Raw genomic sequence first — 12,899 nt, forward strand, 5'->3', positions numbered from 1 at the left:
TATTGGATGTTCTTATAGGCACTTTAGCATTGCCTGTGTAACAGTATAGCTTCCGTCCCTCTCCTCGCTCCTCCCTGGGCTCGAACCAGCAACACAACGACAACAGCCACCCTCGAAGCAGCGTTACCCATGCAGAGCAAGGGGAACAACTACTAGAAGTCTCAGAGCGAGTGACGTTTGAAATGCTATTAGCGCGCGCTAACTAGCTAGCCATTTCACATCGGTTACACCAGCCTCATCTCGGGAGTTGATAGGTTTGAAGTCATAAGCAGCGCAATGCTTGACGCACAACGAAGAGCTGCTGGCAAAACGCAGGAAAGTGCTGTTTGAATGAATATTAACGCACCTGCTTCTGCCTACCACCACTCAGTCAGATACTTAGATACTTGTATGCTCAGTCAGATTATATGCAACGCAGGACATGCTAGATATCTAGTAATATCATCAACCATGTGTAGTTAACTAGTGATTATGATTGATTGTTTTTTACAAGATAAGTTTAATGCTAGCTAGCAACTTACCCTGGCTTACTGCATTCGCGTAACAGGCAGTCTCCTTGTGGAGGCAGGTCGTTATTGCGTTGGACTAGTCAACTGTAAGGTTGCCAGATTGGATCCCCCGAGCTGACAGGTGAAAATTTGTCGTTCTGCCCCTGAACAAGGCAGTTAACCCACCGTTTCTAGGCCGTCATTGAAAATAAGAATGTGTTCTTAAACTGACTTGCCTAGTTAAATAAAGGTATAATTTTTATTTTTTAAATCGGCAAATCGGCGCCCAAAAATACCGATTTTCATAACAATCTGAAACTTGAAATAGTCCCTAATTAATCGGTCGACCTCTAATTTCTAGGCCTACTAGTAAATCTTCTTTGTCATTCTAAGCCTCTGTCATTTGCAACATTTTTTATTATCTTGATGTCAATTTAATTTGAATCTGAAATGGCCATCACTGACATATTTTAGTTGATTATTATGTATTATCAGAATGAATTAATGGAAACCGGTACTTCCAGCCACGTAGGCTAATACTGCCTTATAGTTTAAATAGATGGGGAATGTTTCATCAGTCTGATTCAACCTACTTGTCACATTTCCTGTCTGCTGTGTAGGTCATTTATTGAAATGATTTATAATGTCCATGATGTGAAGTATTGGCTTTGTGATTCAGACAAATCTATGGTTGAAATGCTGCGGGTACTTCTTGACTATCAGTACAATGATATGAGAGTACGTCTGTAGCTCTGAATCTCTGGGAATAACAGCCTTTATATCAGCCAGCCTTGGGCTCAGTTCCATTTCAATTGAGGAGCCTTTATATCAGCCAGCCTTGGGCTCAGTTCCATTTCAATTGAGGAACTAAAACTGATATTCACATTTACTCTCAAATCTTTTTAATGAGGAACAATTTAATTGGAGTTTCAGTTTCCTACCTGAATTTAAATGAAACTGACCCCCAACGCTGTATATCAGTATTTAACTATTGACTACCATTAACATTTCTGTATTCATTGTAAATAATGTAAAATGGAGATGGTCTCTTTCTTTGTACAATTCATTATCCCGGAGCTGACAAAACACGCAGGTTGTATCCCAAATAACACCCTATTACCTACATAGTGCACTACTGTTGACCAAAGCCCTATTTGACCCTGGTCCAATGTAGTGCACTATATAAAGTATAGGTTGCCATTTGGCACATAGACATTATTACTGGATGTACTTATGATAACTCAAGATCATTTTAATGTGAGAAATTCCATAAATATTTTTAACAATCATTCCTCACTTGTCATGTTTTGTTGTAAGGCTGTAGATTAAATTGCAATTGCTACACATCCACACTTCTAATCTAGGGGAATGTACTCCTCACTTGTCATGTTTTGTTGTAAGGCTGTAGATTAAATTGCAAATGCTACACATCCACACTTCTAATCTAGGGGAATGTACTCCTCACTTGTCATGTTTTGTTGTAAGGCTGTAGATTAAATTGCAAATGCTACACATCCACACTTCTAATCTAGGGGAATGTACTCCTCACTTGTCATGTTTTGTTGTAAGGCTGTAGATTAAATTGCAAATGCTACACATCCACACTTCTAATCTACATGTGATAATAAAGTAGGTTTGAGATGAGCAGTATTTGCAAATACTGTATAACTGCACCATTAACTCTAAATATAATCTTCGGTACAGGGCTGTTATCATGCAACTTCCAAAGAGTGCATCATAGCATATCTCTACCCTCTCCTTTAGGTTTGATTATTGTTGGTGATGTAGCTCAGTCTCCTTTAGGTTTTATATCAGAGTATTGTTGGTGATGTAGCTCAGTCTCCTTTAGGTTTTATATCAGAGTATTGTTGGTGATGTAGCTCAGTCTCCTTTAGGTTTTATATCAGAGTATTGTTGGTGATGTAGCTCGGTCTCCTTTATGTTTATATCAGAGTATTGTTGATGTAGCTCAGTCTCCTTTAGGTTTTATATCAGAGTATTGTTGGTGATGTAGCTCGGTCTCCTTTAGGTTTTATATCAGAGTATTGTTGGTGATGTAGCTCAGTCTCCTTTAGGTTTTATATCAGAGTATTGTTGGTGATGTAGCTCAGTCTCCTTTAGGTTTTATATCAGAGTATTGTTGGTGATGTAGCTCGGTCTCCTTTAGGTTTTATATCAGAGTATTGTTGGTGATGTAGCTCGGTCTCCTTTATGTTTATATCAGAGTATGAGTCCCAAATGGCACCCTATTCTTTATAAAGTGAACCCTATTGACCCTGGTCAAAAGTAGTGGACCATAAAGGCAATAGGGTGGCCATTTGGGATGCAGACAAAGGTGGCAAATGGCACTTTGAGCCTGTAGGCGTACATTATTGATCTGCTTCCAGAGTGGTGTTCTCTTCTGCCTGTCGTGCCACAAGGACAACAGTGGCTCAGCATCTGCCGTATGGTCGAGACCACTGAGCTAGGGTCGGGACCACTGAGCTATGGTCGAGATTATGACCTATGGCCGGGACCACTGAGCTAGGGTCGAGATTATGACCTATGGCCGGGACCACTGAGCTAGGGTCGAGATTATGACCTATGGCCGGGACCACTGAGCTAGGGTCGAGATTATGACCTATGGCCGGGACCACTGAGCTAGGGTCGAGATTATGACCTATGGCCGGGACCACTGAGCTAGGGTCGAGATTATGACCTATGGCCGGGACCACTGAGCTAGGGTCGGGACCACTGAGCTAGGGTCGAGATTATGACCTATGGCTGGGACCACTGAGCTATGGTCGGGACCACTGAGCTAGGGTCGAGAGTATTGAGCTAGGGTCGGGACCACTGAGCTATGGTCGGGACCATTGAGCTAGGGTCGGGACCACTGAGCTATGGTCGGGACCGCTGAGCTAGGGTCGGGACCGCTGAGCTAGGGTCGGGACCGCTGAGCTAGGGTCGGGACCGCTGAGCTAGGGTCGGGACCGCTGAGCTAGGGTCGGGACCGCTGAGCTAGGGTCGGGACCGCTGAGCTAGGGTCGATACTGTTGAGAGTGCAGTTTCATTTCCTGACGTCGGGAGGCAGTTTAGGACCAATGAAATGAAAACCTGTCTCCACGTTCAGCTCTGACATAAACGTCCATTTTAGGTGACAGGGACTCGGAAATAAAGAATCCTATAATTATCCATGTACGTTGGGTTTGTTTTTAAAATCTCCATTGTCAGTCATTTTGTGGATCACATACAAGTACACATCACTATATTTCTAACAATTCAACAGAAGTCGCGTCAGAAAGGATTCAGAGATTTTACCACCCAAATCTTACAAAAATTGCAGGAGAGATGCTATTTGTAAAGTAGTACTGAAAATGCAAGAGGTTTTTTTGGGGGCCCAATGCTTTAATAGTAAAGGGCTCAGCCTAGGAGAAGTACATTCATGTTCACTGTGACGTGCAATATACTAAAAACAACTGATGGAATAATAATGGCAACAATATACTCGTAGAAAACAATCTAACGGTGAGATTTCAAGTATACACACAGAACTTCAAGTAGCATACACGTTGTTTTATAAACACCAAAATAAAGACTGAGAATAGAACATCGACGGACACATTCTTTGAAGTGATTTACAGAGTTCCCATAGGATAAGGTAGTGTCTGCATCCCAAATGGAATACCCTTCCCTATATAGTACACTACTTTGGACCAGAGAGTCTGTATGAGCCCTGGATAGAAAGTAGTGCACTATATAGGGCATAGGGGGCCATTTGGGATGTTACCCTTGGTGGTCTGCATCCCAAATGGAATACTATTCCCTATATAGTACACTACTTTGGACCAGAGAGTCTGTATGAGAAAGTAGTGCACTATATAGGGCATAGGGGGCCATTTGGGATGTTACCCTTGGTGATGTAGGTTGATGGGACAAGTAATATACATTCTACAAGTTTTGAGTTGAAATAACACAATAAGTAACAAGGTTCCCATAGCAGTTTCATAAGAGATATTAGTAGTTATTGTGTCTATGTTAATCGATATATATATATATAGTATTTTAAAGGTTTATAGACCGCCGAGAGCCGTGTACATCAGTTATACCTTTTAGCAATAAAGTAGCACAAAAGCCTTCCTTGAATAACAAGCCTGTTTCTCAGTCCTGTATTTACCCACATAATGCATGAAACACGGTCATTTTCACAAATGATCCAATGAGCAACATTACTTTGATGACATCCGCGTCAAAATCGAACCGAGAAATATGCTTCGTTAAGAAACGTTTCAGAGAAAAATAATAATTTCTCTCAGTAGTGGAATCACCCTCTAAAGAGAGGCATGCATCCCAAGTGGCTCCCTAATCCCTGTATAGTGCAAGACTTTAGACCAGAGCTTTATGGGCCCTGATAAAAAGCTGTACACTATAAAGGGAACAGTGTTCCATTTGGGATATAACCATAGTAGTCTAGTCTCGTTGTCCTGCTTCATAGATCATAGCTACAGGATTTATATACGCAGGAACTCTTGATTTTGACAACATAACCAGGTAAATATTGAACCCTTTTCCACTGTCTCAGGTCTCAATCCGTTCCATTTTAGCAGATCTGCGATTTCAATATTCAAGCAATTGGTCACAATGGAACATAAATGTATGATACTAGATGCATTTCTGACAGTAACATTTGATGGCCAGATTATCAGACGATAGTTCTCTATGGTGTCGCTAGAGAGCGAAACAGAACGCTCTCTTGCTTTACAGAACAGAAAACAATGAAGCAATAATTCACATATTTAAGACAAAAACTAGCAATCTCACCCCTGTACCCCCCCCCCCCCCCCCACACCTCCCACTCCCCAGATCCACACGGCGACAATAGAGACAGAATTCCATGCCCCGAAATCCCCAAATCTTTTGCTGTTAGGAGACAAAGATGCTTGCATCCCAAATGACACCCTATTCCCTATATAGTGCACTACTTTTGACCAGAGCCCTATGGGTGTCCCTATGAGACCTGGTCAAAAGTAGTGCACTACATAGGGAATAGGGTGCCATTTGGGACGCAAGCCTCAGCCATCATCCCTGTAGTTGTGGGCCAGTGGATCCATCCTGACCAGGTTCTCCGTTTGGGTTCAGTTTCTACCAGATGTATCCTCCGTCGTCTGCCTCCCCCTCTTCCTCTTCCTCCTCCTCCTCCGCCTCTTCTCCGTTCTCCTCCTTCTCTTCCTCATCCTCCCATCCCACGCCACTCCCAAAATCTCCGGAATATCCCAGCAGTTCATCTGGAGCGAGGGATGAAATGAAAAGAGTATTTCTCAGTTAACAATTCCTATGATTTTATGTGACAAAAGACTTCAGGTAACATACAGTAGGATGTTTGTAGGTAGTTAATACTGGTACATATTGCAGTCTCTCCTTGTCCACACACTGCTTTCAGGGTAAGGAAAGAAATGTGTATTTTATATTTCAAATGAACTATCCCTTTAATACTGCTGAAATTCAAACCGACCACACTGTGCTGCTGTGACCATCCTACTGCTCTGGACTGTTCAGCACAGTGTGATGTCCACACAGTGCATTTGTTTCAATCCTGGTCTTATTATAAAACCAAAAGCCATTTTGTTTTAGTCCTATACAGCCCTACGGCCCTATACAGCCCTGTGGTCCAATACAGCCCTATACAGCCCTACGGCCCTATACAGCCCTGTGGTCCAATACAGCCCTATACAGCCCTACGGCCCTATACAGCCCTGTGGTCCAATACAGCCCTATACAGCCCTACGGTCCTATAAAGCCCTGTGGTCCAATACAGCCCTATACAGCCCTACGGTCCTATAAAGCCCTGTGGTCCAATACAGCCCTATACAGCCCTACGGTCCTATAAAGCCCTGTGGTCCAATACAGCCCTATACAGCCCTACGGTCCTATAAAGCCCTGTGGTCCAATACAGCCCTACGGTCCTATAAAGCCCCGTGGTCCAATACAGCCCTACGGTCCTATACAGCACTATACAGCCCTATGGTCCTATACAGCCCTACAGTTCTATACAGCCCTACGGTTCTATACAGCCCTATGGTTCTATACAGCCCTATGGTTCTATACAGCCCTATGGTTCTATACAGCCCTACGGTTCTATACAGCCCTATGGTTCTATACAGCCCTATGGTTCTATACAGCCCTACGGTTCTATACAGCCCTACGGTTCTATACAGCCCTACGGTCCTATACAGCCCTACGGTCCTATAAGGCCCTACGGTCCTATACAGCCCTATGGTCCTATACAATTCTACGGTCCTATACAGCCCTACGGTCCTATACAGCCCTATGGTCCTATACAGTTCTACGGTCCTATACAGCCCTACGGTCCTATACAGCCCTACGGTTCTATACAGCCCTATGGTTCTATACAGCCCTACGGTTCTATACAGCCCTACGGTTCTATACAGCCCTATACACCTATACAGCCCTATGGTTCCATACAGTCCTATACAGTCCTATACAGCCCTACGGTTCTATACAGCCCTATGGTTCTATACAGCCCTATACAGCCCTATGGTTCTATACAGCCCTACGGTTCTATACAGCCCTACGGTTCTATACAGCCCTATACACCTATACAGCCCTATGGTTCCATACAGTCCTATACAGTCCTATACAGCCCTACGGTTCTATACAGCCCTACGGTCCTATAAGGCCCTACGGTCCTATACAGCCCTATGGTCCTATACAGTTCTACGGTCCTATACAGCCCTACGGTCCTATACAGCCCTATGGTCCTATACAGTTCTACGGTCCTATACAGCCCTACGGTCCTATACAGCCCTACGGTTCTATACAGCCCTATGGTTCTATACAGCCCTATGGTTCTATACAGCCCTATACAGCCCTATGGTTCTATACAGCCCGATACAGCCCTATGGTTCTATACAGCCCTACGGTTCTATACAGCCCTATACACCTATACAGCCCTATGGTTCCATACAGTCCTATACAGTCCTATACAGCCCTACGGTTCTATACAGCCCTACGGTTCTATACAGCCCTACGGTCCTATAAGGCCCTACGGTCCTATACAGCCCTATGGTCCTATACAGTTCTACGGTCCTATACAGCCCTACGGTCCTATACAGCCCTACGGTTCTATACAGCCCTATGGTTCTATACAGCCCTATACAGCCCTATGGTTCTATACAGCCCTATGGTTCTATACAGCCCTATACAGCCCTATGGTTCTATACAGCCCTACGGTTCTATACAGCCCTACGGTTCTATACAGCCCTATACACCTATACAGCCCTATGGTTCCATACAGTCCTATACAGTCCTATACAGCCCTACGGTTCTATACAGCCCTACGGTTCTATACAGCCCTATACAGCCCTATGGTTCTATACAGCCCTATGGTTCTATACAGCCCTACGGTTCTATACAGCCCTACGGTTCTATACAGCCCTATGGTTCTATACAGCCCTACGGTTCTATACAGCCCTATACAGCCCTACGGTCCTATACAGCCCTATGGTCCTATACAGCCCTACGGTCCTATACAGCCCTATGGTCCTATACAGCCCTATGGTCCTATACAGTTCTATGGTCCTATACAGCCCTATACAGCCCTACGGTCCTATACAGCCCTACGGTCCTATACAGCCCTATGGTCCTATACAGCCCTACGGTCCTATACAGCCCTATGGTCCTATACAGCCCTACGGTCCTATACAGCCCTACGGTCCTATACAGCCCTATACAGCCCTACGGTTCTATACAGCCCTATGCTTCTATACAGCCCTATGGTTCTATACAGCCCTATGGTTCTATACAGCCCTACGGTTCTATACAGCCCTACGGTTCTATACAGCCCTATAGTCCTATACAGCCCTACGGTCCTATACAGCCCTACGGTCCTATACAGCCCTACGGTCCTATACAGCCCTATGGTCCTATACAGCCCTACGGTTCTATACAGCCCTACACTCCCATACAGCCCTACGGTCCTATACAGCGCTACGGTTCTATACAGTCCTATGGTTCTATACAGCCCTACGGTTCTATACAGCCCTACGGTTCTATACAGCCCTATACAGCTCTACGGTCCTATACAGCTCTACGGTCCTATACAGCCCTATACAGCCATATGGTTCTATACAGCCCTATGGTTCTCTACAGCCCTACGGTTCTATACAGCCTTATACAGCCCTATGGTTCTCTACAGCCCTACGGTTCTATACAGCCTTATACAGCCCTATGGTTCTATACAGCCCTACGGTTCTATACAGCTCTACGGTTCTATACAGCCCTATACAGCCCTATGGTTCTATACAGCCCTACGGTTCTATACAGCCCTATGGTTCTATACAGCCCTACGGTTCTATACAGCCCTATACAGCCCTACGGTTCTATACAGCCCTATGGTTCTATATAGCCCTACGGTTCTATACAGCCCTATGGTTCTATACAGCCCTATGGTTCTATACAGCCCTATACAGCCCTATGGTTCTATACAGCCCTACGGTTCTATACAGCCCTATACACCTATACAGCCCTATGGTTCCATACAGTCCTATACAGTCCTATACAGCCCTACAGTTCTATACAGCCCTATGGTTCTATACAGCCCTATGGTTCTATACAGCCCTAAGGTTCTATACAGCCCTACGGTTCTATACAGCCCTATGGTTCTATACAGCCCTACAGTTCTATACAGCCCTATACAGCCCTATGGTTCTATACAGCTCTACGGTTCTATACAGCCCTACGGTTCTATACAGCCCTATACAGCCCTATACAGCCCTATGGTTCCATACAGTCCTATACAGCCCTATACAGCCCTACGGTTCTATACAGTCCTATACAGCCCTATGGTTCTATACAGCCCTACGGTTCTATACAGCCCTATACAGCCCTATGGTTCCATACAGTCCTATACAGCCCTATACAGCCCTACGGTTCCATACAGTCCTATACAGCCCTACGGTTCTATACAGTCCTATACAGTCCTATACAGCCCTATACAGCCCTACGGTTCTATACAGCCCTATACAGCCCTACGGTCCTATACAGCCCTATGGTTCTATACAGCTCTACGGTTCTATACAGCCCTACGGTTATATACAGCCCTATACAGCCCTATGGTTCTATACAGCCCAATGGTTCTATACAGCTCTACGGTTCTATACAGCCCTATACAGCCCTACGGTTCTATACAGCCCTATACAGCCCTATGGTCCTATACAGCCCTATGGTTCTATACAGCTCTACGGTTCTATACAGCCCTACGGTTCCATACAGCCCTATGGTTCTATACAGCCCTACGGTTCTATACAGCTCTACGGTTCTATACAGCCCTATACAGCCCTATGGTTCTATACAGCCCTACGGTTCTATACAGCCCTATACAGCCCTATGGTTCTATACAGCCCTACGGTTCTATACAGTCATACTGCCCTATACAGTCCTACAGCCCTATAAAGTCCTACAGCCCTATACAGTCCTACAACCCTATACAGTCCTACAGCCCTATACAGTCCTACACAGTCCTATACCCCTATACAGTCCTACAGCCCTATACAGTCCTACAGCCCTATACAGTCCTACAGCCCTATACAGTCCTACAGCCCTATACAGTCCTACTGCCCTATAGCCTTATACAGTCCTACAGCCCTATACAGTCCTACAGTCATATACCCCTATACAGCCCTATACCCCTATACAGTCGTATAGCCCTATACAGTTCTATAGCCCTATACCCCTATACAGTCCTATAGCCCTATACAGTCGTATAGCCCTATACAGTTCTATAGCCCTATACCCCTATATAGCCCTATACACATATACAGTCCTATAGCCCTATACAGTCCTACAGCCCTATACAGTCCTATATCCCTATACCCCTATGCAGTCCTATATCCCTATACAGCCCTATACCTCTATGCAGTCCGATATCCCTATACAGCCCGTAATACTGATTGTTATTATATAACCACCAAGAAGTTCAGCCCTACAGACCTACAGCCCTATACCTCTATACAGTCCTGCAGACCTATACAGCCCTATATACCCCTATACCCCTATACAGCCCTATACAGTCCTATATACCCCATATACAGTCATACAGTCCTATACCCCTATACAGTCCTATAGCCCTATATAGCCCTATACCCCTATACAGTCCTATAGACCTATACCCCTATACAGTCCTATAGCCCTATACAGTCCTACAGCCCTATACCCCTATACAGTCCTACAGCCCTATACAGTCCTAAATACCCCTATACAGTCCTACAGCCCTATACAGCCCTATACCCCTATACAGTCCTATAGCCCTAAACCCCTATACAGCTCTATACCCCTATACAGCCCTATACCCCTATACAGTCCTATATCCCTATATAGCACTATACCCCTATACAGTCCTATATCCCTATATAGCACTATACCCCTATACAGCCCTTATAGCCCTATACAGTCCTATATCCCTATACCCCTATGCAGTCCTATATCCCTATACAGCCCTATACCTCTATGCAGTCCGATATCCCTATACAGCCCGTAATACTGATTGTTATTATATAACCACCAAGAAGTTCAGCCCTACAGCCCTACAGCCCTATACCTCTATACAGTCCTACAGCCCTATACCTCTATACAGTCCTATACCTCTATACAGTCCTACAGCCCTATACAGCCCGTAATACTGATTGTTATTATATAACCACCAAGAAGGTCTTCACTGCAGCCCTACAGCCTGTAATACTGAAGCAATTGAACACGAGAGGGCGAGCTAAACAACTGTTTTAGCACAGCTGTGCTGCGGTCATAGTTAGGAGGCGAAGCAAAGTGCTGTAAGTGGAGGGAGCACAGGGCTTAGCATGTCTCTCGAAGAGGCTAAAAACAGATTTTGGTTTGAATAGTTGAGTAAATTGATTAGGATGTACTGATCCCCAATACAGTAGCCATATCTAGGAAAAACAAAAGTTCCAAAGGCTGGGCCTAATATAGTGTATAAGAGGACAGGCTGGGCCTAATATAGTGTATAAGAGGACAGGCTGGGCCTAATATAGTGTATAAGAGGTCAGGCTGGGCCTAATATAGTGTATAAGAGGTCAGGCTGGGCCTAATATAGTGTATAAGAGGTCAGGCTGGGCCTAATATAGTGTATAAGAGGTCAGGCTGGGCCTAATATAGTGTATAAGAGGACAGGCTGGGCCTAATATAGTGTATAAGAGGACAGGCTGGGCCTAATATAGTGTATAAGAGGTCAGGCTGGGCCTAATATAGTGTATAAGAGGACAGGCTGGGCCTAATATAGTGTATAAGAGGACAGGCTGGGCCTAATATAGTGTATAAGAGGTCAGGCTGGGCCTAATATAGTGTATAAGAGGACAGGCTGGGCCTAATATAGTGTATAAGAGGACAGGCTGGGCCTAATATAGTGTATAAGAGGTCAGGCTGGGCCTAATATTTTTTTTATTTTTATTTATTTTACCTTTATTTAACCAGGTAGGCAAGTTGAGAACAAGTTCTCATTTACAATTGCGACCTGGCCAAGATAAAGCAAAGCAGTTCGACAGATAAAACGACACAGAGTTACACATGGAGTAAAAACAAACATACAGTCAATAATGCAGTATAAACAAGTCTATATACAATGTGAGCAAATGAGGTGAGAAGGGAGGTAAAGGCAAAAAAAGGCCATGATGGCAAAGTAAATACAATATAGCAAGTAAAATACTGGAATGGTAGTTTTGCAATGGAAGAATGTGCAAAGTAGAAATAAAAAAATAATGGGGTGCAAAGGAGCAAAATAAATAAATAAATAAAAATTAAATACAGTTGGGAAAGAGGTAGTTGTTTGGGCTAAATTTTAGGTGGGCTATGTACAGGTGCAGTAATCTGTGAGCTGCTCTGACAGTTGGTGCTTAAAGCTAGTGAGGGAGATAAGTGTTTCCAGTTTCAGAGATTTTTGTAGTTCGTTCCAGTCATTGGCAGCAGAGAACTGGAAGGAGAGGCGGCCAAAGAAAGAATTGGTCTTGGGGGTGACTAGAGAGATATACCTGCTGGAGCGTGTGCTACAGGTGGGAGATGCTATGGTGACCAGCGAGCTGAGATAAGGGGGGACTTTACCTAGCAGGGTCTTGTAGATGACATGGAGCCAGTGGGTTTGGCGACGAGTATGAAGCGAGGGCCAGCCAACGAGAGCGTACAGGTCGCAATGGTGGGTAGTATATGGGGCTTTGGTGATAAAACGGATTGCACTGTGATAGACTGCATCCAATTTGTTGAGTAGGGTATTGGAGGCTATTTTGTAAATGACATCGCCAAAGTCGAGGATTGGTAGGATGGTCAGTTTTACAAGGGTATGTTTGGCAGCATGAGTGAAGGATGCTTTGTTGCGAAATAGGAAGCCAATTCTAGATTTAACTTTGGATTGGA

General features: G+C 44.4%; 1 protein-coding gene across 2 annotated transcripts in view; it reads right to left on the reverse strand.

The window, feature by feature from the left end:
* Positions 1-797: 797 nt before the first annotated feature.
* LOC116363648 (testican-2) overlaps positions 798-12,899 on the reverse strand; it is a gene marked incomplete at its 5' end in the record, with an annotated part of 38,903 nt that continues 26,801 nt past the window's right edge. Inside the window, 1 exon segment of one of the 2 annotated variants that reach the window (XM_031817210.1) lies at positions 798-5,749. In XM_031817210.1, coding sequence (XP_031673070.1) covers positions 5,607-5,749 — 143 coding nt within the window. 2 annotated transcript variants of the gene reach the window in all.

The sequence above is a fragment of the Oncorhynchus kisutch genome, unplaced genomic scaffold (genome assembly GCF_002021735.2).
Source record: "Oncorhynchus kisutch isolate 150728-3 unplaced genomic scaffold, Okis_V2 scaffold956, whole genome shotgun sequence".
Lineage (NCBI taxonomy): Eukaryota > Metazoa > Chordata > Actinopteri > Salmoniformes > Salmonidae > Oncorhynchus > Oncorhynchus kisutch.